The 26,272-nt window shown below is 47.1% G+C and overlaps 1 protein-coding gene across 3 annotated transcripts in view; it reads right to left on the reverse strand.

Annotated features, from left to right (window-relative positions):
* Positions 1 to 26,272, reverse strand: part of ICE1 (interactor of little elongation complex ELL subunit 1) — a 1,011,762-nt gene that overhangs the window by 285,998 nt on the left and 699,492 nt on the right. For all 3 annotated transcript variants that reach the window (XM_078687642.1, XM_078687643.1, XM_078687644.1), the window contains one exon: positions 17,116 to 17,276. In XM_078687642.1, the coding sequence (XP_078543768.1) occupies positions 17,116 to 17,276 (161 nt within the window). The remainder of the gene's footprint in view (positions 1 to 17,115; positions 17,277 to 26,272) is intronic.

Genomic DNA, 26,272 nt, shown 5'->3' on the forward strand with positions numbered 1-26,272 from the left:
TCTGCACACCCTGATGAACCTACATGAAGTGCGTATTTTTATGTCCAAGCTCTCTCTGATGAATCGACCAGCCAAATTACCAGATATACGTACAACCTATGCATGGGCTATTTCATGGTTTCCGAGAATGGGCTCTCAGGGCCTGTGTAACCAGGTGGGAGGCCCCTGTCACTTGGTGTATGTAACACACCTGAGCACCATCTACATCCTGACTTACGATCCTGCAGGCACTAGGGTGCTGCTTCTCAAGCCCCTTATTACTTTTTGCTGGTGATCTTCTCTGCGTGGAATATAGAAGCCTCCGGGCCTTTCCTACGTGAACAGGAATGCTGGTCCCGACCGGGACTTTCACTGTCCTCCACATTCCCCATGAGAAAAGCCCAGCGCACATGAGCACCCCCCGGAAGCCAACCAACAACCGCTCGCCCCTTGGACAACAACGCCCCCTACAGGGATCTGCTCAGGACCCAGGGGACCACGGACAGGCACTAGGCCCGCCGACCCAGCAGGCATGAACAAAGGTCCCCCAACCCGGCGCAACCACCCCATGTCACCATATGATCGTGTCCCTGCCGCAGCGGGCCATGGGTGGGGCGTCAGGCCAGCGACCCCCCGCGCCACCACTGCTGCCCCCTCTGAACACCTGGTATGACATACTGACGTCACCGGCAGGGCCACCCTGTCGCCTCGTGTTGCCTCCCTAGGCCCGCACGACATGCGCGCGCCCAAGCACATGGCTCGCTCCAGGCCAGAGCGTAGGGCGAGTGACTCAAAGCCCCATACCCGTGGACTGGGACGCGACGAACGTTAACAACCTTGCGCCTCCCCATGGGGTTAGGTGCCTTGTGCTGCTTTCCGGCACTGGCACCCATTGCTTAAACCTGGACGCCCCCGCAGTCCCTGTTCGGAGGAGTACTCCTCCGAACTTATGCCAAGTGCTCTTGTGACGACATCCTCGTTCTATTAGGGTCACGGAGTGGCTGCACCACCCCCATCTGGAATTGACGGCTGAGAGGCTGCTACTTAACCCCCAGATCATCCCAAGGCAATTATGCAACTATTGCGGGCCAAGGCCGCTGGCGGCCGGCCGTGGTCACAAAGCCCACACCAACCCCACCATAGCTGTCCACGCCATGGCCCCTGTCCCTGGGGCGGTGCACCATTGCGGATGGGGCTACGGCGCGCTCCCCATGACTGATGTCGCGTGGCAGTGCCAGCAGCTGCAATCACTGCGGCCTAGCAGCGGACGGTTAACCCCGACCCCTCCCCCCTCCCCTCAGGCGGCTCTCGAGTGTGGCTCGGCCGCCCTGTACCTGTGTTGGACCCGGTCCTTTGGGCAGGTTCACCCCGTGACTTTTTTGCTTTTTCCTAGCCTGTTTTTGGAACCTGGATTGGTGATTTTAGGCCTCTGCGCACTTTTTCACTGTGGTACAGTGTAAAGTGCGTGTGCTCTCTGTGTATGGATGGTGAGTGACCTGCCCTCCCATAGGAATGAATGGGGAATATGTATGCCCATGGTAGATTCCTGATGCATGGGGAGTGCAGGGTCGAGTTTGATATGTGTGAACTCGTGAGAATGAATGCTGCAGAATGGTATATGCGGCATGGCTGTGTCTAGTCTAGAAGCGCTACTTTTAGAAGTTGGCATAATTGTGTAGTGAGTCTGCTGGCACGTGATTGGCTGATGGGCCGGCCCAGGCATGCCTAGGCCTGCTGGTAGATGGACTGTCTGGTGAGTAGGACGGGGTCTGCAGGGCCCCGGAGGAGGGGGTCTGAGTCAGCCGTAGATGAAAGGCCCCCATCTGCTGTCACGGATGGGAGGGAAGAGCTCTGGTGGTGCCAGGCTGTGCCTGTCAGCCCACCCTGCTGCCTCTCCCTTCTGATGGCCCACTGTCACCTCTGACCTGAGGCTGACAGGAGAGGGAAACCAGATACACCCAGGGCTTAGGGCTCGCTTACACAAAGACTTCAAAAGACTTCAAAGCCTTTTCTGTGTATAAGAAGGGGCTGTGTTCCCTTCCAATTGGTTCTTGTCTTGTTCTTACTTCGGACTGGAATCTACCAGGGGCGGGCGCTGCCCAGCCCCTGGATGCCTGGACTTCTGGGGGACCCCTCTGCCTGTCCTGGAAGGATGGGGGACTTTGCTTTACCCTGGAGGGACTTTGCTGTATCCCCCTGAAGGACTTGGCTGGACTTGTCCCTTTAGCGCTTGGGAGCGCTTATTCTGGCCGTTAGCGCTGGGAGCGCTTTATTTGCCCTAGCGAGTGGCCACCTCGCTTATTTAAAATTGTATTTAACCTCGGCTGCCCACGCCGTGATTGCCGCTGCCCGTGGGCCTAAAGGTGCCCAGGAGCCGCCGTTCGCCTGTGCACGGCCGTGGACGAAGCCACGAAGGGGCCGCGACCTGATTGGCCGTCCCTCGGCAAGAGCCGCGCTCTGATTGGCCGTGGCAGGAGGCCTGTCCCCGAGAGCCGCGCTCCGATAGGCCGAGGAAGCTACGCGTCAGAGGAGGCTCGTCCCGAAGGCCGCGCTGGGATTGGCCCAGCGCTCGTGGACGCCTGGGAGAGAGACCGGAGTGGCGGCGAGGAAGAAGATGGCCGGTGAACAGGGCTCCCGTGTGTCGAGGGAGCCCTGCAACGAGCGGAGAGAGAGCAGCTGAGAGTGCAGGCGGTGCTCCGTGGTGGAAGAGGAGCCCCGCGCTGCCCAGAAGAAGAGACCGCCCCGCGTCGGAGTCCCGGTGAGTCTGGGCAGAGGGCCGGGTAGAGTGGGGCAGAGGAGAAGGGAGGGGCGCCGGGACACATGGTCGGTGTCCGCCCCCCCCCCAGGGGCGCGAGCTCACGCCCATGGCCATTGCGAAGCCACGAGGGCTTCAAGGGCGGCCCCGGTAGGCAGTGGGTCGCCCCAACGTACGTAGAGCCCCGAGAGGCTCCAATGCCGCATCGATATTTACGAGCCTGCAAGGCTCCAGGCGGCATTCTCGTGTTTTCGAGCCCTGATGGCTCCAACTTGGGGGCAGAATTGTTTAGAGAGCCTGTGTGGCTCAGAGGGCCAGTGAGAGCCCAAGCCGCATTTTGTTTGGTGGCCAGAGACTGAGAGCTCCAACGTTTGGGGCATGTGTATTTACCGAGCCAGATGGCTCCAACGCCCCACAGCTGTGTCAAGAGCCTGTGTGGCTCCAACGTCTGTGTAGTGTCGCCCAGAGCCTGTGTGGCTCCTACAGTTTGGCGCAGTTTTGTCTCCTAAGGGCAAGCGAGAGCCCTGTCGCAGTTTGTCTCCAGCTGCCCAGCAATTAGTGGGCAGCTGCACCGTTTAGGCGCAATTTCAGGAGAGAGTCCCTGTGTGGGACAGCGAGGGCACAGTGGTGCCCGGCCTTCCCAGCTGCGTAGCACTTAGTGCCAGCTGCAACATTTAGGCCCTTGTGAGTGTTCCCAGGGGCCCAGCAAGTAGTGGGCCCCTGCATCGTTTAGGCCCCTGACATTGAGACTCAGGGCGTTCTAGCCCCAACAAGGCCAGTTGGCCTAGGGACTGCCACAGGTGGTGGCTTATGTAGGTTTTGCGCAATTGTATGGTTATTGCACCTCTGAATGTATTTCCTTGCATCATGTTTTATTCCTGCACCTCTGAATGTTTTTAGACATCATGTGACTATTGCGCTACTGTATTATTCTGGTACCTCTGAATGTATTTTATTGCATCATGTGCCTTATTCTTAACACCGCTGAATGTGTAGGTTTATGCATTATGTGTTCTTCTTTACTACTCCTCTGAATGTGTTTCATACATCATGGGTAATGTGTTCTTCCTTAGACCCCTAAATGCTGTGTGATACTTAGGTGGTTGTTTTTTTAGTACAGGTGGTCCTAGTGAGGCCCTGGTCCCCTGCGTGACAGTCTCCCAAGGAGTTTAGGGTTGCGTAGGTGGTACTGACCTGTTCCCAGTAGTTACGGGATGTGATCTATAACTGTTACTTTGTGTTACAGTGAAGTTTATATACTTTTATTCTAATTTCTGACAAGTATTTCTATATCTGCAAAGTGTTGATTCAGACAGTGGCCCATGTGGCCCTGTCTTGTAAATAATCCCTTGTGAATATTGCCGTGCCAGTTGGCACAATGTACATGTGTAATTTCTATCTGATATGTTTTGACAATACAAAAGTTATTTTAATATAACCTGGTGTGGAGTCTCTTTTGTGGTGTACCTAGTGTGTTGTTGCTGTTGTGCGCTGACGCAAATGCTTTACACATCGCCTCCGAGTTTAGCCTAGACTGCCCGCGCCATGCTACCTAGAGGGCGAGCAGGGGTTATCTTGGCGTGTGACTTCCTTGCCCTGACTGGAATGGTGGTTTCTGCCTGGCTTTGGCATCAGCCTTAGCCTACCAGAAATAGCCGGTTTCCAACAACCGTGTACACCCATCTGGTGCCACTGGGCGGGGAGGGGGACGCATGAATGCACTCACCGTGCAATTCGGATTGGCGCAACATGGTGTTCAGATAGTTGCCCAAGACCCCATCACAATAGGCCCACCGCACTCTGCCCTACCATGGCAGTTCTGCCATGACCCCAGAACTGCCTGTGTCTAACCCCGCAGCGGGGACGGGGGGAGGGCCGGATCGGAATCACTGCAGGTGAACGACGGTGCAAGGCAGGCCCTCGGTGAGAAGTAGAGTGGGTGAAGCCACGCGGAGCCATTTGGCCCGAGACTCCGACCCCCCTCCCGGACAGCCAGCATTACGACCTGCACGCAATCGGGCGGCACACTGCTAAACACAGATTTTTAGCGTAAGTTTGTTAAAGCCACGCCCTTAATTACACTGACCACGACCATTTGAGAGACCCCCCCCCCAGTTTTTTCATCCCACTTAAAGCCCTGGCCTTAGGAAGGATTGATCAACAACTCACTGACTGATCTGCCCCTTCGTAGATTTCCACGTCTGTCAGCAGTACGAGTCTGTCAACCTAAACAAAAGCTGGGCAACGAGCCTAAAGTAATTAGGGAGCTTTTGGGATCCAGGAATACATATTATTTCGAAAAATGCACTATGGTCTGACGAATTCCCTAAATTCGCCCCCATACCTAGAACTGAAGCCCCGCTCAATTTGTAGCCCGCAGCCACACAGCAGTCTCCGGGGTGGTCATTTGAAAAAGATCAGGGGGCATTTGTATCCGTCTGCACCTGTCTTGCTGCAGAGCTCCGGCAGCCGATTCTCGTGAAGTGTTGCTGCTCAGCCAGGCTTTCTTCCAGGGCCTGAAACCAAACCTGCTTTTCTGAATACAAGGCCCGCCCGAGCGCATCGTTATCGGGATTTGTGAGAGAAATGAGGTGCCTCCTGAGACCTCTTCGAGTTTTGGGTTAGGGGTTATGATAATTAAATAGAGTGTGTCGGGGAGCCCCCAGCTTCACTGAAGGCAGCACATTGAGCTACCTCTCGGTGACAGCGGGAGGGGGGGCGGGAACAGACAAACGGACAGCGGGGGGGGCGGGAACAGTCACACGCACAGCGCGGGGGGGCGGGAACAGTCACACGGACAGCGCGAGGGGGGCAGGATACAACAACGGACGGGGACGAAGTTGGCAATGACGAAAAACATCCGTGAAAAAAATAAAATAAAAAATAAACGCCCACCGCCGCATGACGTACGAAAAGGGGTGGGATGAGTAAAAATCGCCGGAACGCCCACGAATCTGCTCCGGCAATGACAGACAGATCTCTCTTCCAATGGCTAGTCTCCATTTATGGAGCTAGCCAATGGAAGAGCAGGCGGGACAAAGCCCCGTACTGTTGTAACATAAGATTTCGCCTGCGCGAACGCTGCTGCGCAGCGGACGCCAGGCGAAACCTAACAAGGATATCGCTCGGACAAAAAATGCTTTGTTGAATATGTCATCATTAGAGCGAGAGGAGACAGAACTGAGGAAACCATTAGTAAGAGCTAACTATGCCTTAGTCAGCTGTCCAGGCCCTGTACCTTACTTGACTATAGTGAATATCCCATACCATCGGCATCTTCTAATTAGATTCCGGCTCAATCAGATTCATTTCTCTCTGGGCTCTTTCCGAACCTGGTGTACTCCTGAGCGGGCCGATCCCTGTAAATGCGACAACTTTTCGACCCAGGAAACTCTACACTTCTTTATGTTTTGCGATCGCTACCATGATTGCAGAAAGAAGTTTTTGCTCCCAATTTTGAGGGAGGCGGGATTCACAGGTTAGGCCAGCCCTTCTTTATTTACAACAACTTAACTCACCCCGAATATTGTTTCATGTCGCTAGTTTTCTAGTTGCTGCTATCCGAATCCGGAACAAGAGCATTATGCCCCCACTGACCTTAAGTGACCCCGATTAGGATGCATTTTTATATTGTGGTCTATTGTAGAGCATAAATTTACTGTAGCTTTTATAACGTTTTTAAGATTATATTTATGTATGTGTAAAATTACGTACACCTTGAATTCTCTCATTTTAAGATTTTTTATTGTGTAATCAATTGCCTTCTTATTTCTCTGATTGTACCATGTCTTTTATGATATTAAGTTATCGAATAAAGTAATTTGATTGACTGACTGACGATGAGATAGTCTACGATGACTGCATCCTGTACATAATTTAATGCATCGGGCAGCAGCTAGATTTCAACTGCCAGTTACAGTCGAACAGACAGAATGTTTCCTTCATGATTTCAAAGAAGAGTCCAGGAAGATCACAAGAGTGGTACCTATAATAGACTACATCTATTCCAGCAGTGCTTCCGCGCATAGAAAAGAAATACTGTGCACCTGCTAACAGCCCATCCTGTCTGATAGGCCACGCTCGGCCAGATTCAGTAATTTCACAGGCCGCCCAACAGTGATCTAAAACTCCAGCAACGCCTATCACCACACCGCCTGCAAGGAAGGACGTCGTCTGGACGTTATAGGCAAAAAATTCTCTACTATGGCAGCTGTCTCTATTAGAGCTGCCAATCCTCTAGCTATAATCGGCTGTTATGACCGTCAACTGTGGTCAGACATGGCTAGTCTCATTGACCTCATTCCTGAGGACCGAAGGCAGGAAGCAAGAAAGATTCTATTGGAAGGAGAACGTGCCGCATCGGAAACTATAGATTGCGCCTTGGACATCGTGAACACCAACTTCCGTCAGCTAGCAGGGGCTGCAGTGCTTAGACACCAGGGATGGCTTCACGCCACTACTTTCAGACCTGAGGGGCAAACAAAGATTCTAGACATGGCCTATGATGGAAAGATTTTGGTTTGGTAAACATATTGATGAGGCCCTCTTAGCTATAAAAACTGACACGGATACTGCACGATCATTAGGCACCCTTCAATGCGGGTGCGGATCTTTCAGAGGAGCGAGAGGACGTGGTTTTTTATCAGAGGAGGATACCAAAACCAACAGATTAGGCAGTATCAATCCCAGTACAGCCTTACAGGCAAACATTATACCGTCAATAGTCTATGACTTGTTTCTCCCATCAGGGTAGTCGAAAGAGATCACAATATCGAGGCCGAGACACTAACAGGAAGCAGTCATAAGGCGCCAACCATTTTACCCTCCTTACCCGTGGGCCTGAAGATTTCAGCTTTTGTTCACAAGTGGAAGGAAATTACATCAGACCAATGGGTTCTAGACCTAGTAACCAACGGCCACACCCTGGAATTCATCAAACAACCACCTTCTATTCCGCCCAGGGATCCGCCTCCCCCTCGTCTTAACGAAGGAGATTTAATGGCTTCTCTGGATATGGAAGACGCGTATTTCCACATACCTATCCACCCCAAAAATTGCAAATATCTTCACTGTCAAGTGGCTGGCGCCCATTATCCGTTTAAAGTGCTCCAGTTTGGGCTGAAATCGGCACCAAGAATCTTCACGAAGTGCTCGGCACCAGTGGCAGCAGCATTGAGATCTCGAGGAATACAAGTATTCCCTTATCTAGACGATTGGCTGCTCAAAGGTCCTTCAGAACACGAAACCAAGATTGCCACAGCAGAATGTATTCATCTCGTTCCCTTCTCTGGGGCTGATTCTCAACGACAGCAAATCATAGTTGCGTCCTCTCCAAGTCATGTTTTTTCTCGGAGCAAGGTTAGACACGGTCCAGTGCAATGCATTCTTGTCACACGGCCACCAGCTGCGTCTTCAAAATGTGAAAGGTTAATTTAAAAAAGAAGGTCAGTTTCAGTCTGAATGTTTGCTTCGCTCCTCAGGATATGCTCTTCAGTGCTACATCTCATACCCTTGGCATGGCTCAAAATGAGACCTCATCAGGAGGAACTACAACTTCAATGGCAACAATCCATGGGTTCGTTCGACGATACCATCAAGGTCACGCCGCGCACGATACATTCTCTACATTGGTGGTCGCAGACAGAGAATCTAACCCAGGGTCTCACGTTCCTACAGACCATTCCAGATTTCGTTTTAACGACTGATGCCTCCATGGAATGATGAGGAGGTCATCTGCAGGATTTGCAGGTTCAAGGAAGATGGTCTCAAAGACAAAAACAACAGCAGATCAACAGACTGGAGGTCTGTGCCGTTTTTCTGTCCCTCCAAGCATTCCTCCCGAGGATTGCGGGTTCCTCTGTGCTAGTCCGAACCGACAATACCATCAGCATGTACTATATCAACAAACAGGGAGGAACAAAATCAGTTACGCTCTCGCAAGAGGCTCAGGAATTATGGGAATGGATCACATTCCATAAGTTGCCGAGAGTCGAACACGTCAGGGGTCTCCACATACCCTGATGGACACGCTGAGCACGTCTCAGTTGGACTGTCACAAGTGGAATCTGGAAAAGGAACAGGCTAACACAGTGTTCCAAGCTTGGGGCAAACCAGCACTGGATCTATTCGCAACGAGAGAGAACAAGGAATGCCAATATTATGCCAGCAGGTTCCCTCAACAGGGATCAAGAGGGAATTCCCTGTCCATGCGATGGTCAGGGATTTGTGCGTACGCTTTTCCCCAATACCATTGATTCCGAAGGTGCTCCGCAAGATAAAGCTGGAAGGTTGCTGTCTAATTCTGATTGCACACCGTTGGCCAAGACAATATTGGTTCCAGGAACTTCTACTAATGTCTCAAGACAAGCCCATTCGCCTACTGCCGACGCCTACGATGTTGTCAAGGGACGGAGGCCAAGTGGTTCATCCGGACCCACAGTCACTGCACTTGCACGCATGGCTCCTGATTTCTTAGAATTCAAAGATCTTAACATCCCACAGGACTGTCGTGAGATCTTGACACAATCTCGAGCTCAGAGCACGATTAAGACTTATCGTCTAAAATGGAAGCGTTTTTGCTGTTGGTGCGAGGCTAACAATATTCACCCAGTTGAAGCTCCTGCGGAACAGATCCTCTCTTATTTGCTATATCTGGTGAGGTCTGGACTTACCTTTTCATCAGTCAAAGTCCATCTAGCCGCACTTTCCAGATTCAGAAAAGGTGCTAAACTTCCATCTCTCTGTTCATCCTCATTGATCAAACAATTCATGAAAGGGCTCTTCCGAGTGTTTCCTCCGGTACAGCCTTCCCCGCCGGAGTGGGAACTTAACACTGTCCTAACGCAGCTAATGAAACACCCATTCGAGCCGATCCACAAGGCCGAACTCAAATTTCTCACTTGGAAAGTCTCCTTACTCTTGGCTCTAACATCTGCTAGAAGTGTGAGTGAAATTCAAGCCTTCACTATAAAGGAACCATTTCTACATTCCACTCAGGATTACGTAACCCTCCGGACTAATCCTACATTCATACCCAAAGTATCGTCACAGTTTCACCTCTGTGAGCCGGTAAGATTAAGAACTTTCTTTCCGAATCCATCTACACCAGCGGAAAGAGCGTTACATTCTCTCGATATTAAAAATTAAAATTCTACCTACAAAAAATAAAGGACATTAGAAAATCCGAGCAATTGTTTGTGGCGTACGGCCAAGCTACTCTTGGAACTGCAGTCACAAAAGCCACAATTGCCAGATGGCTGGCATCTACAGTTAATTTCTGCCATGACAAGGCTAACAAGCCATTGCTAAGGAAAGCCAAGGCCCACTCTACAAGAACGGTGGCAGCGTCTACAGCGTTGTTTGCTGGAGTGACTCTAGAAAATATCTGTCATGCTGCGACATGGAAGAATGTCCACACGTTCACAAAGCATTACTGCCTTCAATCTGTACATCAGGAGGATGCAGCGGTTGGACAGGCTGTCCTACGCCATCTTTTTCTTTAAGGTCAGATTCTGGTACCTTCTCTGTCTTCTAAATGCTTTCTATGGCTGTCATTCACGATACAATTTATGCATTTATAGAAATGTTTTTATGTATATAATATGTTCATGATTAGATACATATCCAGATAATGATATTTGTATGCATGTTTCATTTTCATATGTCTGTGACATGCTTTTAAGATTTGTTTATTTTAAATGTTATTAACAATTATGGATGCAATTTGGGAGTTTACAAACACTTGTCTCCCACCATCCGCAAAACGACTGTATACTTGGTATACTGCTTGCTACTCTGATTCAGGTATGTGAATCTATGAAAGATACCCCAATACGGGATAAGAAAACAAGTTACTTACCTGTAACTACAGTTATCCAGTATTGGTATCATTCATAGATTTACATGCATCCACCCTCCTCTTCGGAGTGTCAGTTCTCTATTATTTGGGATACTTACTTCCCACTTGTGCTAAGGAAAATCTGAGGAGAACTGGCTATGCTGAGAATGTTCTAGAGGGTGCTGATAGCTGATTGGTTGGGACCAACTTTTGGATCTTTTAGCATAATGAGGTAGATAGGCTTCTAAGATCTAGGCCTCAGGCCTTTTTCTGGGGGCCTACTACTATTATTTACCTTTGGCACTACTTTTGTATTTACCGTGGGACTCCCGCCTCGGCGACGGGGAATGATTCAGGCATGTGAATCTATGAAAGATACCAATACTGGATAACTGTAGTTACAGGTAAGTAACTTGTTTTCATTTTTAAGAAGGGCGATAGGTCAATGCCTGCCAACTGACGGCCGATCAGCCTGATCGACTGTGTTCAGAAGGTTGTCTGTCGCTCACTTCTAGCGAAAATCACAGACTGGATGGAGGAAAATGACATTCTATCCTCTCTCCAAGCGGGCTTCAGGCGAAAAACAGGAACAGTGGATCAGGTTTTTCGACTCTATATCCTCTACTGGAAGGTGGTCCTGTTGGGTAAAGGGAGTCTTTACATTGCATTTATTGACCTAAAAACTGCATTTGACCTTGTTCCCAAGGAGAATTTGTGGTGGGTGCTTAGGGAGATGGGCATGCCTGCAAGTATTCTTTCATTCTTAATTGGGCTCCACAATGAGAACTTTGCTAAGGTCAGGTGGGGTAGCCAGGGACAGGTCACCAATCCCATCATGGTGCAGTCAAGGATGTGTTCTGGCCCCAACAGCCATCCCAGTGGATTCCCCGACCCTAGCAAAGCAAAAAATACCGACCCTCCTATTCACAGACGACACGCTTCTCGTCTCAAAGACCCCAAACGGCTTGCAGAATCTACTAGACCACTTCAAGCTCTTGTGCGATGGGAGGGGGCTTGAAATTAATACAGCAAAAACCAAGCTCATGCTCCTGAACACTCACAAATCTTTTAAGGGTAATCTGTTTCTAAATGACGTCCCACTGGAGAGAGTCAGTTCCTTCGACTACCTGGGAGTAAAACTTTCTGAGGATATGGCCTGGAACCACCATCTTAAGACCTTCCTCAAAGGTTCCCAGGTGACCGGGATTCTGTGTAAAGAACACCGCCTCTCACACACTAAGCCTGTTGCTCCGGCATTAAAATTGTATAGTTGCAAGGCCGTGAGCAGTGCCTTCTATGGTGCTGAGCTTTAGGGGATGGTAAAAGCCAACAATTTCGTATCCCTGGAGAATAGGTTTCTTAAAAGTTTGGTTTCTCACCCACAGAGTACCCCCACTCGCACATTATTGCTAGATATGGGCATCAAACCCATAAGTGATTAAGTGAAGCTCCGCCCTCTACTGTTCTGGTATCGGCTGGTATCCATCCCGGAATTATAGGTGTATGCTGCCGCTTTCCAAGAGATTTGTGCCCTGGATTCCATGCATAAAATTTATTGGACAAAACACGTTAAAAGCCTCTTGAGACACATAGGTTTACTGGGACACAATATCGGCTCTCCACCACCCCTCACTACAAGTCAGATTTAAATCCTCTATTGGAAAGGGGTTGAGCACTCTGCAGTTTTAGCCGGTAATTGAGGGTGACTGATCGAGGAATTTAACGATATTAAGTGCAACCGTACCCTTGAAAGTTCCCTCAATATTATTAAAGTGCCAGCAGACAGAAAATTATATATTCAGTTTAGATTTGTCAACCTGCCTAATAATTTATTTACAAATTCATGGCTGTCTAACAAAGCATTACTAAAGGGCTGTCCCTCTCCACAAGAATCTATTGCTCACTTCCTGTTTGCATGTAAAGCATACACTAAACCCAGGAGTAGATGGTTCTCTCCTGTTTTTAGAGAGGCTCTGCGTATACTAAAATTTGACGCAAGACCTCTATTTGTGTGTGCTATAGCAAAATACCTGGGAATTGCATGGGCAGGCAGAAGAAAGGCGTTGTATCCTTCTCGGCCTAACCATATGACCAGCATTTGTGTCTAAATCCCTATAAAATATTGCTGCCATATCTGATAGAAAATTTGAAAGAGGAAGCAATATTGTTTAGTATTCTTTTTAAGTTTTTTTCCTTTTTGCAAAATATGTTTTAAATATTTTTAATGCTTGTGTTGTATAGACAGATGACTGATCCATCGCCTCGATATATCCATTATTGCCATGAATCCATGTTGGAAATGCTGTCTTATTATAACAACTAATGTAACACAGAGCACTTAAAACATCTCCACCAGAACTTGGCTCAAGTAGGAGATGTATCTGCAAGTCTGCCTATATTTTAGCATCGGGATGGTTTGCATTTATGAGGACAATGAGATCTACATATCTCTCGTAGTTTAATTGTACGTCTATTTTTATCCTTGCGAGTTTTTACATTTAATGCTACCTTTTAAAATTGTACAACTTTTATTATTGAAGTGCAACTTTTGATGTATATTGACATATATGTAATTCATTCTTTGATTCTGTCTTTTATGGTAATTTTTACCGAAATAAAGATTTGATGATGATGATGAACCAAAACCTTCAAGTGGTAGCTGTGGAGAGCAGCTAAGGCTTACCCAGGAGGGTATAAAGCAGGTGCAATTACCACAGTAGTCAGTCAGAGATGCTCACACAATAAAGAACCACACCAGTGTTAGAAAAATAATGTAGTATTTATTACAACACCAACACTAAACTACTTTGGTATACCTCCTACCTGGAGATATGAATACACAACCAAATATACCATACTAGGTGAGTAATCACATAAAACACATAGGCCCCTATTAGGGGGACAAAAAAAAGGAATGCGAAAAGGGTACCTAGTTAAGACTACCACCCTAGGGTCTGTAGGACAGGGAATCCCAGAACCACCAAAGGTAAGTTGCTAGGATTCCCTAGGCACCCGTATGCAGAGGTGATACCCCGGGTCATTGTCTACAGATAACATGGGGAAGTTGGTGTTAGGATTTTGCAGATTCCGGACACTTCACAGAGCACCCGAGGAAGGGACAAATTTGCAGTAGGAGTCCTAACAGATGCAGTCTTGTCTTGGGTCCCTAACAGCCCATCAGCATAGTTCAGCGTCCAGCAGCAGAAGAATCATGTGGAAGAGTCTTGCAGACTATTCCTGCAAAGGAATCTTGTTCCAGAAAAGTCTAGGGTCTCACTCTCAGGAGAGCCCTTAAGTAATCCAGGAAGGGGGTTGGACAGCTTCTGCAGTGACCCACCCATCGCGGGGGTGGGGGAGGGGGATCTCGCTACTGCACTAAAGTAAACTGGTTTATGAAAGGAGGGCACCAAATGTCCCCTTCAAAGCAGTCTGGTGGCGCTCGGAAACAACCCACTCTAGCCTAGAGACACCTATTTCTAAAGGAGAGGAGCTAACTCCTCTACTCTACAGGAAATCCTTTGCTCTTCCAACCCCTGCTCGAGTTAGGCTCAGCAGTAGGATAGCAGAACAGTGTCTGGGGTCAACTGCAGCACTGGCTTGTATGTAGACACTGCAGGGCTACACAGGTTGATATGAGGGGGGTCCTCTAAGGACCCCCCCCCATACACTGTATCAGGCAACTAACACTGGAATTGGTGTAGGTGCCTGATTTCAACATGTTTGATACCAAACATCACACAAGCTGCACTGTCAGGCCTGTAGAGAAGGTTTGCTTGGTATTAGCTACTAGGGACTTACAGGGTAGACCAGTATCCCAATTGTGGGGTGAACAAAGTACCTACTGAGTCAATTAGGGGACAGAGCACCGCCACTGGGGTCCTGGTTAGCAGGATCCCAGTGTACTATAGTCTAAAGACACTAACACCAGGCAGAAAGTGGGGGCAACCATGTCAGAAAGATCATACTTTCCTACAGGCGGTATTGAGAGGGAGGAGGTGCAGTACTCACAGACTTCTGGGCTGGTAGAATGTCCTCGATTTTCAGGGCCAGAGCAAAAACTTTCTTCAAGCAAGAAAGCCTCTTTATCTGCAGCCAACAGTTGTGGAAGATGCCTCCTTCGATGTCCTCAGGACTGAAAAGGTCAGAGGTGTCATCACTGCCCCGACATGACATCCTGAGTCGACTTGCGCAACGATGAAAAAGAGTGTTCTTCGAGTGGAAAGATCAGCAAGCATCCCAGGTGGCCTCGCTGTGTTCAGGTGACAGATTGCAGACGTGATGGAGATCGGCCTGAGGATATTGCATGTGGCAGCGAGGACAATACAGGAATGGAGTCCATTTCATCACTATCAAGGCATGCTGGAGAGACACAACAGATAGAAGGGAGTAGGCCACAAAGGATGCAAAGTAAGGACACATTGGCCTGAGACGTAAAGTAAGAAAGACATGAAGTACAATACCGACGGAGAGAAGAAACTGTGAGAACTGAAAAAAGCACTGTTGACCCGGAGCAGACGTCCGAACCGGATGGTGGACAGAAAACAATCTAGCATTTGAGTCAATGACCATGAGAATTATCACTAAGAGGAGAAGTCCGACACTAAAGACTTCTTCAAAGAAAAACAACTTGCACACATCCGGGCCCAACACTAGATGGCAGCAGTATGCCCAGTATGTGTATCTACAGCCACACGTGCCATAAACAGTGCTATTATGCGTTGGTTATGCTCTTGGAGCTGAAGGAGTTCTTGGTGTCAATGTGGGCTTTGCTGTCTGCTCTGAACTGTCTCACGACTTCAAATAACTCGAGGCTTGCCTAATATATTAGGGCTCAATGGGCAAGCTAGATTGGTGCCTGGGGGGGTGTAGCAGGTGGGAGGATGAGACTGTTGCTTAGGTTTCTTCGTCAATGCTCAACATAGCCTGTGGCTGGAGGGGCCTGGAAAATGGAATCAACGCCAAATTTCCTCGGGGACAGTGATCTGTTGGCCTATTTTGAGTGATGGTGCTGACCATGCTCTTGGATGGAGGCATCCTCTGCAGATGGGAGGAGTCTAGGGCATGTTGTTTTTCCTCCTCAGACTCCGAGTCAGAGGAGAAGGATGCTTCCAGGCTTAGTGACGACTGGGAGTGGCCGTGACTCCAAAGGGCTGAGTTTGTTCTCAGCACTGTTCTTCCCTAAGATGACATGGATACAGTAGGACAATTGCCTCTGCATCCTCTGATGTGCCCACCTATGTTCGCGTTGGTACCGAAGTGTCTTTGCTTTGTTCAAATGGATTGGGAGGAAGGCCTCACACTTGGTATCATTGTGGTCAGGAGAGAGGCAGAGACTGCACATCTGGTGATAGTTCGTCCAGGGGAATGTCGACTGGCACTGGGGAAAGTACTGGAAAGTTGTCCTTTCCGTCACTGATTAGGCATTCTTAAAGATGACATCTTCAAAGTGAAGGCGACTGAGCCCCGGGGAGGTCCAGGGACCATAGCGGTGAGGCGTTAATTAGAGGTAACAGTTTGTGGAGCGCCATCAATAGAATGGAGCAAAGTCGAATATCACTGAGCCAACTTTCCTCAATTGATACCGGAGTAAACAAAATGACCCGCTGGGTTTGCAGGAAAGCGCTGCAAGTCACCGGACACTGAATATACTTCCAAACCAGATGGCGGAAAAAAACAATCTAACGTGAAGGCGATGCTCATGCGCTTTGCCAACTAAGGGAGGAATCACTATACCTGGTGGTTCAAAACACGCCTTTGAAGAAAAATAACTTGTAAATGTTCAAGCCCAACACTAGAAGGCAGGAGCAAGGAGAGCATGTGTATCTACAGCAATACATGCTACGAACATAATGCACCCCATTTTCTCCTTTCAATTGTTACCCGAGTAAGCAAAAGCAGATCTATCATGTGGATAATGTTACTCAACTGAAATAAAATAATCCATGAGCTGGGGAATAATAGAAGTAACTTTGGAAATCCCTGCTGATTAGTGAAACTTATCAGTAAGTATGTTTTAATTGACAATATAATTATTCTTGGAAATACTGCCTTCTGACACCACCATTTTCATTTAGACCTTCTAAAGCAGAAGGGCAGTAGTCAACTGAATATTAAAAGGGAAATTCAAGAGAGTGTTGTACTCATCAAAATCTTTAGGGATCAATAGCTGTACCTACTTTTCCCCATCATGTACACTCTCCACTTCCCCAGTAATAAATATTCAGATTTGCACAATTCTGCCTTAAGCCGCCAATTTAGGCAATAAATTAACTAAAACAAATGCCTGAAAAACATTGTTTTTGTTGAAAATGTAACACTGAGCTTTGAGCCATATAATTCAACGAAATCATTAAAACAATGCAAAAGAAAACATGGTTGTTCACTTTTGTACAGGGTTGGCAGGAGTAAACATTGTGATAAATGCTGCAAAGCCCTGAAACCTAATAAGTTGATAATGTGGTAAGAAACTGTTGGTGACTGAATTTTTGTTATATCGCAACAAACACACTGTGTTTGTAAGAAAACCTATGCAAACCATAAATACCTTTTCCCATTTTAGATATGCTGTCAGGCATGCCAGTACATCTCCTTTTGCACGGTGCTTCATAAGTGACTGCATAGCCTTATTCACCACGCCAGGCAGTAGGAATATATCTTGCCAAACACTTATGATGAACAATGTTAATTTGGCAGATTCTGGAAAGTCTAAAGAGGGGAATAAAAGGAAACAGTTTTACCACCTACTCCTCTGCCTGTTTTTAAACATCAAAAAGTAAATCATTCACATAACATTTTCATTAAAAAAATTCCCAAATTGCCTTTTAACATAATTTAAATAAATTAAAAACAAACAGTTAAATGGACTCATCAGACCACCTTTCTTTGATAGAAAGAATTGTGAAGGAAAATGGATGCATTTCAATAACTCTCTTAGATGATTTGAGACCCTAAAAATTAGTGTTAGAAGCATTTCTTTAGGTGCAGAGGTTAATAAACATACTAGGTTTCATGCTAGAATCCTGAACCAGATTCAGGAATTATGTTAAAACAACAAAATAATTCAGCTTTGATTTAGAACTTACTCAGGGCACATGGTGGATATGACTGGGATTGCCTTATCATTAAAAATACCCATTTATGCCATGTTTAGAAGGTAGGTAGAAAAGTAGGGAATAATCAACAGTAAAACTAAAACCGCCAGTCATTTCAGCATTGCCCTCCTGCTGCTAAAAGCAAGTGTGGGTACTGGCAATAATTACTGGGAGTGGTGTTACATTACTATTACATCTAAGGTTAATTTCAGATAAAGTCTGTAATGCTGCAGAACGAAAAATTGTCAAGTGCCACATTTCAAACCAATTTTCTGCTCCGTAACATTACTAAATGGTTCTAAGTTAACTTGATCAGCTGTGAAATAGAAAGTTGCCACTTTCTGGATTCCCTGCCTGGAGGACTGGGTCCTCCCACTAAAAGTCAAGCGTATTTTTATGTCAATCATTTAGTGGTTTGACCACTATACTAACAGTGAGCTATGTCGTCTAACTCCTTCAGCAACATTCTTCTTATTCAGGAAATTGATTGTGCAAAGAAAGCCAACTATTCTTGTTTGAAAGGTTTACAGATTTCCTTTAGGGTTTCTGGGCTCACCCTTGGCAGGTACACCACAGCTGAAAGGCTGTCCTGGGCAAAATTGAGGTAACACTGTAATAAACCAACCAAATCACAACAGAGTTAAAGACACAGGGAATATATATCCTCACCAAGTTTAAGTAAAAAGAGCCAACAATAATAAGAAAAATAAAACCAAAGTTAATATGATTTGGCCAGGGGATCAAAGATTATGATGCATACTTTACCAAATGAAGCACTGGAGACAAATAATGGAATAATTAAAGGGAGTGGAAGGAAAGGCCTCTTTTTGTATGGTCACTTAAAATGTTATGGATTTTTTTCTTTTTTTAACTCCGAGTGCACTGACGTTGACTAACCAAACATCAGTGCCCTGACCTTACATTGTGTATTTTTTATTGGTTATTGGCTTATACACAGTTGGCCTGAGCTAAGCTACTTATAAGTCCCCAGTTAGGAAACAGGTTTTCGTTGCAGTTATCCCCCGACTTTTTCTTCCTGACAGCCACCGTAGGAAGCCCAAGGCCTCAGCTGCCCTACGCAACACCACAGCATAGGAGGCTTCCTACTCCTTAGCCACAGTATGGGGAGAAAGCATACCAAGGTCTTGGGGAGGTATCCAGACCACTGGAATCACCCACCTCCACTCTCCAGTCTGGCTACTCAAGTTGGTCTGCTAGAGGGTTAATAGACGCCTAGAGGGTTAACAAACCCCTCCCAGTCCTCCTCACCCTCCTCTGGCTGCCACTCAGGGTGGTAGGGAACGCCAGGGATCAACAGCTGTACAAAAGTACCCTCCTGCGCCTGTATCGACACCGGTGCAGCACCGTGTCCACGTCAGGGGTGAGGCCGGGGTGGATGCCGGTTGGGGCACGACCGGCGTCATCACTGGAATAGGCGCCGTGGAAGGTACCGTGAGGTCGAATGGCACCGATCCGAATCCAGACCTCGATCCTTGAGAACCCTGCGGAGCCGGGGCAGGAGCCACTGGCATAAAAGGCCCATGGCCCCCAGCCAGTCCGTGGGGCCCGAAGGACGCCTGTCGAGTTGGGCTGCCCAAAGATGCTGTGCAGCGCTTTGTAAAATTAATAAAGTTGGGCAGGTGACGCTCCGGCAAAGGGAGGAACGCGCAGGGCCGTCCCAGCGGGCTCCGAGGACGGAGCCGGAGAGCAACGATGCTCCGGGTCCAGCGTCACGTCGGCTGACTGACAGGGAGAAGGCGAAGAGCGATGATGCTTCTTCGCCTTCTTCTTGTGCTACGACTTACCCGACGAGTGCGAAGACTTCGATGACGAGTGCTAATGGCTCCGTGACCGGTCCCGCGACCTTCCCTTCGACCGGGACCTTGAGGGCTCGGAGCAGACTGCTGGACCTCCAAAAGCTTTCGGGACTGCTCCCGCAAAGACTTCGGGTTCAGGACCTGGTAGTCTGAGCTCGACTTCGGTCGTGGTCGCGCTCCAGGCACCAAAGGCACACAATGTGTGGATCGGTGATCAACATCAACTTGTGACAGGAGTCACGGGGCTTGAAACCGGGCCAACGGCTGGACATCCCTCGTGCACCAGGAGACAAAGACTCAAAAGATGTCGACAAAAAGTTGAAAAAAGTTAGTGAAAAAACGATTAAGGGGCAAACTCTCTCCGGATCTGCGCTGGCTGGTGCAGAAAAAGAAAGAACTGACATCAGCGTGCAGGGGCAGCGTCTAAGTCAGAGGTCTTCAAACTTTTTCATGCTGAGACCCCCTCCTCAAAAGTTTTTAGGTGTAAGGACCCCCTCCTAACAAAATATTCTCGAACCGGTTACTATCCATCAATACCCATAAACACCCTTAATTCCTGTGGCAAATCAGTGTATTCTGTAAAAATGTTTAGGTTTTTCACTGCCAGGAAGCTACGTATAAAATAACTGGTAGTTTAAGTGAAAAATACATTTAAAAAGGTGTTATTCAGTGGGAAATGCACAATAGTACACTATGACACCTTTATTTGTTTAATGCACTTCAGAGGTCTATGTGTAACCAGGGACCCACAGAATTATTTCTTTGATGGTGCAGTGGAGAATAGTGATGTGTGCATTTTTTGTGCTAGAAGGTTACAGCTTGTTACAGAAAGCACTTTGAATATGTAAGTCATTATTTAAAACTTGCATTTTAGTAATACCCAGATTGTACATATTTTATTACAAAAATGTCCCTTCAATACTTTCTGGGATAGTAAGCGTTATACAAATTCAATTACAATTGAAAGCACACACTTCACAGTTCAATTGTTCTCTTTTCACTACCAGTCAAAAAGAATGCATCTGTGTCATCACAAAGCTTTGAATGATTCAATCAATTAAAACCAGTACCTGCTTTCAAGCACCCTTTATTTACATTTGCACCGAGCACAACAGTTTGTATTTCTTTCAGCAACCTGCTGCACCCTGACAGTTAACTGTCTGTGGGCTTCCGTTTCACAGCACATGAACACTCCTTGAATGACACTCCAGCTGAAGCATATTAGCTATTAGAATTAACCGTCCCAGGAGGGTTGTCTTTTTAGGTTTCGCCTGGCGTCCGCTGCGCAGCAGCGTTCGCGCAGGCGAATCTAATGTTAGAACAGTACTGGCTTTGGTCCCGCCTTTTCTTCCATTGGCTAGCTCCATAAATGGAGGCTAGCCATTGGAAGAGCGATCTGTCCGTCATTGCCGTAGCAGATTCGTGGGCGTTCCCGCGATTTTTACTCATCCCGCCCCCTTGCGATCGTCATGCGGCGGTGGGCGGGTTTTCTTTTTTTTTTTTCGGTCATGTTTTTGTCTTTTTCGAAGTGTCTTCTGTTGGAGTGGGCTGCGAGATTTAAGTTGCCAGGAAGTACTGTGTATTTGCGATCTGGTAAGCAGCATTTTGTTTCTAATATCTATTCCCTTTGTACGTCTATCTCGTCTCATGTTGTCTCCCTGTCTGTGTCTCCGTGGTGTTGTCTCTGTTGCCCCCGTCTCATGTCCTTTCCAATGGAATGCTTTCGTCGGCATGTTTACGTTGTTTCTGTGCTACGTCTATCTCGCCTCATGTTGTCTCCCTGTCTGTGTCTCCGTGGTGTTGTCTCTGTTGCCCCCGTCTCATGTCCTTTCCAATGGAATGCTTTCGTCGGCATGTTTACGTTGTTTCTGTGCTACGTCTATCTCCCCTCATGTTGTCTCCCTGTCTGTGTCTCCGTGGTGTTGTCTTTGTTGCCCCCGGAAGAAGTCCAGGTGAGTGCTCCCCTCCCCTCCCGCTGTCCGTGTGCCCGTTCCCGCCCCCTCCCGCTGTCCGTGTGCCCGTTCCCGCCCCCCTCCCGCTGTCCGTGTGCGGTATGTTCGTGTTTGGTGCATACAACCCCGATGGCTCTCCTTTTGGTAAGAAGCTCCATGCAGCTAGTAAACAGAGTCTACATGTGGCTGAGTTTGTTCGGGAGGGAATAGAGGGTATCCCACTTGTCTATCAAAGCTAGCTAAATTCAGCAGTCCTTGCAGACTGCCGGGGATCCTGACTTTCTCTTACAGCACGAAAGTTAATTGCATATTCTTGTACATTGGATTGGCGCATCCTATTCGCAAGCATGTGTAAGTCTTTGATTGACTGCCTCTAGGTGTTTCTCCAGGGTCAGGCAATCACTGTTCCCGCCCCCCTCCTCCCCCTCCTGCTGTCCGTGTGCCCGTTTCCGCCCCCCTCTCGCTGTCCGTGTGCCGTTCCCGCCCCCCTCCCGCTGTCCGTGTGCGGTATGTTCGTGTTTGGTGCATACAACCCCGATGGCTCTCCTGTTGGTAAGAAGCTCCATGCAGCTAGTAAACAGAGTCTACATGTGGCTGAGTTTGTTTGGGAGGGAATAGAGGGTATCCCACTTGTCTATCAAAGCTAGCTAAATTCAGCAGTCCTTGCAGACTGCCGGGGATCCCCACTTTCTCTTACAGCACGAAAGTTAATTGCATATTCTCTTACATTGGATTGGCGCATCCTATTCGCCAGCATGTGTAAGTCTTTGATTGACTGCCTCTAGGTGTTTCTCCAGGGTTAGGCAATCACCGTTCCCGCCCCCCTCCCGCTGTCCGTGTGCCCGTTCCCGCCCCCCTCCCGCTGTCCGTGTGTCCGTTCCCGCCCCCCTCCCGCTGTCCGTGTGCGGTATGTTCGTGTTTGGTGCATACAACCCCGATGGCTCTCCTGTTGGTAAGAAGCTCCATGCAGCTAGTAAACAGAGTCTACATGTGGCTGAGTTTGTTTTGGAGGGAATAGAGGGTATCCCACTTGTCTGTCAAAGCTAGCTAAATTCAGCAGTCCTTGCAGACTGCCGGGGATCCTGACTTTCTCTTACAGCACGAAAGTTAATTGCATATTCTTGTACATTGGATTGGCGCATCCTATTCGCCAGCATGTGTAAGTCTTTGATTGACTGCCTCTAGGTGTTTCTCCAGGGTCAGGCAATCACTTTGACAATCTCATGCAGAGATTTTACGCCAGGATTTGAGAGAATAGTATATTCATTTTACCATCTTGGTAGTGTGTAAACAGGCATTCTGTGTTTTTCTGTCGTCGAGATAGTAATGGTCTGAATTTGGTGATTGCGATCAAGGGAAGGTTTGTGGTACAGCTAGTGCTATTGTGTAGTTGTCATGTGAAATGATTAGTGAAGCTAGTGTATTTCGTGCAGTTTTTGACAATATACATACAAAAGTGCTTTTGATATCCACTGATACGACTACCTTTTTAAGAAACAGCTAAAAACATGCCTTTTTAAGAGTTAAGTCGTCCTTGGCTGCCGTCATTTGTGAACCTCTAGCGCCGGAACACTCCGGTTGGAGTAGCTGTTTACAAGTTTCGATCTAGAGATTAAACTATTGGCATTGTAAATGACAATGCCATTTATTTATCTGTGTTCAAAACCAACACATAAATACAAATTTTGTCATTTACAATGCCAATAGCTCAAACTTTTCAAAAGGCGAAACCATTGCATTGTAAATGCTTGTTCCAGAAAGTAGGGGAACGGCTATTTAAATACGTTTGCGAGTGTTTTCACTGTGAAAACCATCTTCATACATGAAAGGTCGTGCGATTGCACTGTTTAAATATAACATTTAGCAGAATTATACCTCAATGAGAGCAACGAATAAAAAATTAAAAGTTAATAGAAATAAATCTTACAAATAATCTCCAAACATGTATTTGAAAGGAAATATAAATATTCCTGCACCAGGTGTCAAATGCCTTTCCAGTACAGGTTTTTTTGCACCACAATAAGAAAAATAGAAAATCTAAAGTATTTGTGTAGACTAGGTGAAAAAAAACACAGGACAAATGACAAATTTCGAAATAGCAGAAGGTAAGGAAAGTTCGAAGTTGCGTGGTTTTGGCCTCTGATTTCCATCCCATTTTGCCCTGGCTGAGAACGGCCTGCTCCAGTACCCCTTTCAAGCCCAGATCGCACCTTCCCTTGTAGATGCAGTGCATGAACAGGCCCAGCACAAGATCAATTAAGCTAGTACTGGCCTACTACAGAGCCTGACTGCCTCCTAATGGTCGTTGTCGCCAAGACCCATCCTCCTTCATCAGCTGATGAGAAGTGTTCATAATAGGATTGCTCTTCAGGGTAGCTCCCAGTGCGAGGCTCTCTCGGCACAGCACTCGGCTGGGGAATGCGCGCCCCCCTACCTGTGACTCTACCCCCCCCCCCCCCCCCTGGGGGTCACGTCCCACAGATTGAAGACCTCGGGTCTAAGTAGACACCGTGACGTAATTCCAGCGACCACGACCCCGACGACTGAGTCGACTGACTCCACCTACCGACGCGCAAGGGGACTGCTGAGAAAACATTTCTCCGGATCCAGTCTGAAGCCTGGGGGCAATTCTAAGGTAAGGAATCTATAACTAATAGTCTCTTTCAGATATTTTTTAAACAAACACATTGGTCTGAGTTCAGTCTTTGAGGGTGTGAAATCATACCCTGCCTGAGCGTGTACAATAAATACTTAACACTACCCGCTGATAAAGCCTTACTGTTCTCCCACACTACCACAAATAAAGAGTAAGGTATTATCTATTTTAGCCTCTGCCTATCTGAGAGGATCCACAGGACTCTGTGCACACTATAACTTACTTTGGTATAGTATATACAGAGCTAGCTTCCTTTAAAGGAGTAGCAGGTAGGGCCACAGGGCACCTCACCAGGGGTAACTTCACCCTCCATTATGCCGCACTCCTGTGGGAGGGGGCATAATCCTAGCCCTGATTGGAGGAGTCTCCTCATTTTCAAGATGGAGCGGACTGAAATGTGTGCTTAAGTTCGACTCTTGCACCTGAGGGGTGGAGTGAAGCCATCATGGTGCTGGGGGAACTCAAGTTGACGAGTTTCCAGACCATTCACTCCTTTCGGCTTCTCTGGCACTTGCAATATTTAAGAATTCACTTAAGTATTGTAGGGGCTTACCTACAGCTAGAAGGGTCATTTACCTAGGCAGTGCTGGCTGGAATGGCACCCAGACTTCAATAACTAGGAAAAATCTCAACAAACTGATACGTGCTCAATATGCAAACTCTTCTCCTTCTAGAAAGAAAGAAATTAATAAACTAAAAAATCAGTTGAGAAGAGAGAAACTTAGTCAGAAAAAAATACTACAAGATCGCAATTGGGTCCCTAATAGCCAAAATAACCGGAACAAAAAAGAAACTACAAGCAATACCGGTTCCGCCGAAAGACTGGGAAATTTATTTGACCGATCTTTATAAAGCAAACTTGGCTATATTAGATGGTAAAAGTGCAGAAAACATCAAGGAAAAGCATAATTCATCAATTTCCAAAACCACAGCAATAATGGTAGAAACATATATTCGAAAAGCTAGAAACACTGGTGCCTTCGGCCCAGACCAAATATCCATCAAGGTCCTGCAGGCAGACCCCAAGGAATGGAGCCATATGTTATCACCACTTTTCAATGACATCTTCAATACTGGACAAGTACCAAAATCATGGCAGGGGAGTATCATCATCCCCATACATAAAAAGGGGAGCAAAATTGTAGCAGGAAATTATCGTCAAATAGCACTGATGGATGCCACCGGAATTTTTTTTGCCACTGAGGTATTACAACAATTGAAAGATTGGGCCTTCTCGCTGGGTCTAATACCTATGTTTCAAGCTGGCTTTAGACCTAAGCACTCCGTTACGGATAACATTGCAATCATCCAGGTTATCCTCGATAAATACGTAACACGGAAAACTCAGCCTGTATATACAGCATTTATAGACTATTCTACCGCGTTTGACCGCGTCGACCGACCAACACTTTGGAACAAATTAAGGAGTCTTGGTATCCCAGAACAATTGCTACAGGTCATAGTAAGCCTCCATACCAATACCTGGTGTCAAGTACAAATGGGGGGAGAAAAAGGTTTAACGAAAATAATAAAAACAGCTAATGGTCTTAAGCAAGGGTGTCTCTTAGCCCCTATGTTATTTTCTCTATATCTCAGCGACTTACCATATCAGTTACAACAGGGCTCGAGTTTGCCTCCAAAAATCAACAAACAAAGTATCCATGCGTTGCTTTACGCTGATGATATAGTGATGTTGGATCTCACTCCCTTTGGTCTGCAAAAACAACTAGACATCCTGTATAAATATTCAAAAGCAAATTTTTTAATCCCAAATATAAAGAAAACAAAAGTTGTAGCCTTTTCTGGGAGGAAATTAAGTGCTAAATACAACTGGAGGCTTGGCGGAGAAAAGATAGACGAAGTCGATGAATATATATATCTTGGCAAGATTCTCTCTAAGAATTTAAAAAATACAAAACATATAGATAACTTAATAAAGAAATCCGATCTACACGCTGGAGCACTTTCTAGACTTTATAGCGCTACCGGTAACAGACATTTTTCCTCACTGTTAAAAATATACAGAGTAAAGATACCTGCCGTCTTATCCTATGCGACGGAATATATCCCCATAAAGCAGTGGGATTACATGGATCGTAAAGAAGGAAAAATCCTGAAAAGAATTATGAAGGTCTCAGACTCTATACCAGTTCAAGTTTTAAGATTAGAGTTTTCTATAACAAGT

This window comes from Lissotriton helveticus, chromosome 4_1 (genome assembly GCF_964261635.1).
Source record: "Lissotriton helveticus chromosome 4_1, aLisHel1.1, whole genome shotgun sequence".
NCBI classification, from domain to species: domain Eukaryota; kingdom Metazoa; phylum Chordata; class Amphibia; order Caudata; family Salamandridae; genus Lissotriton; species Lissotriton helveticus.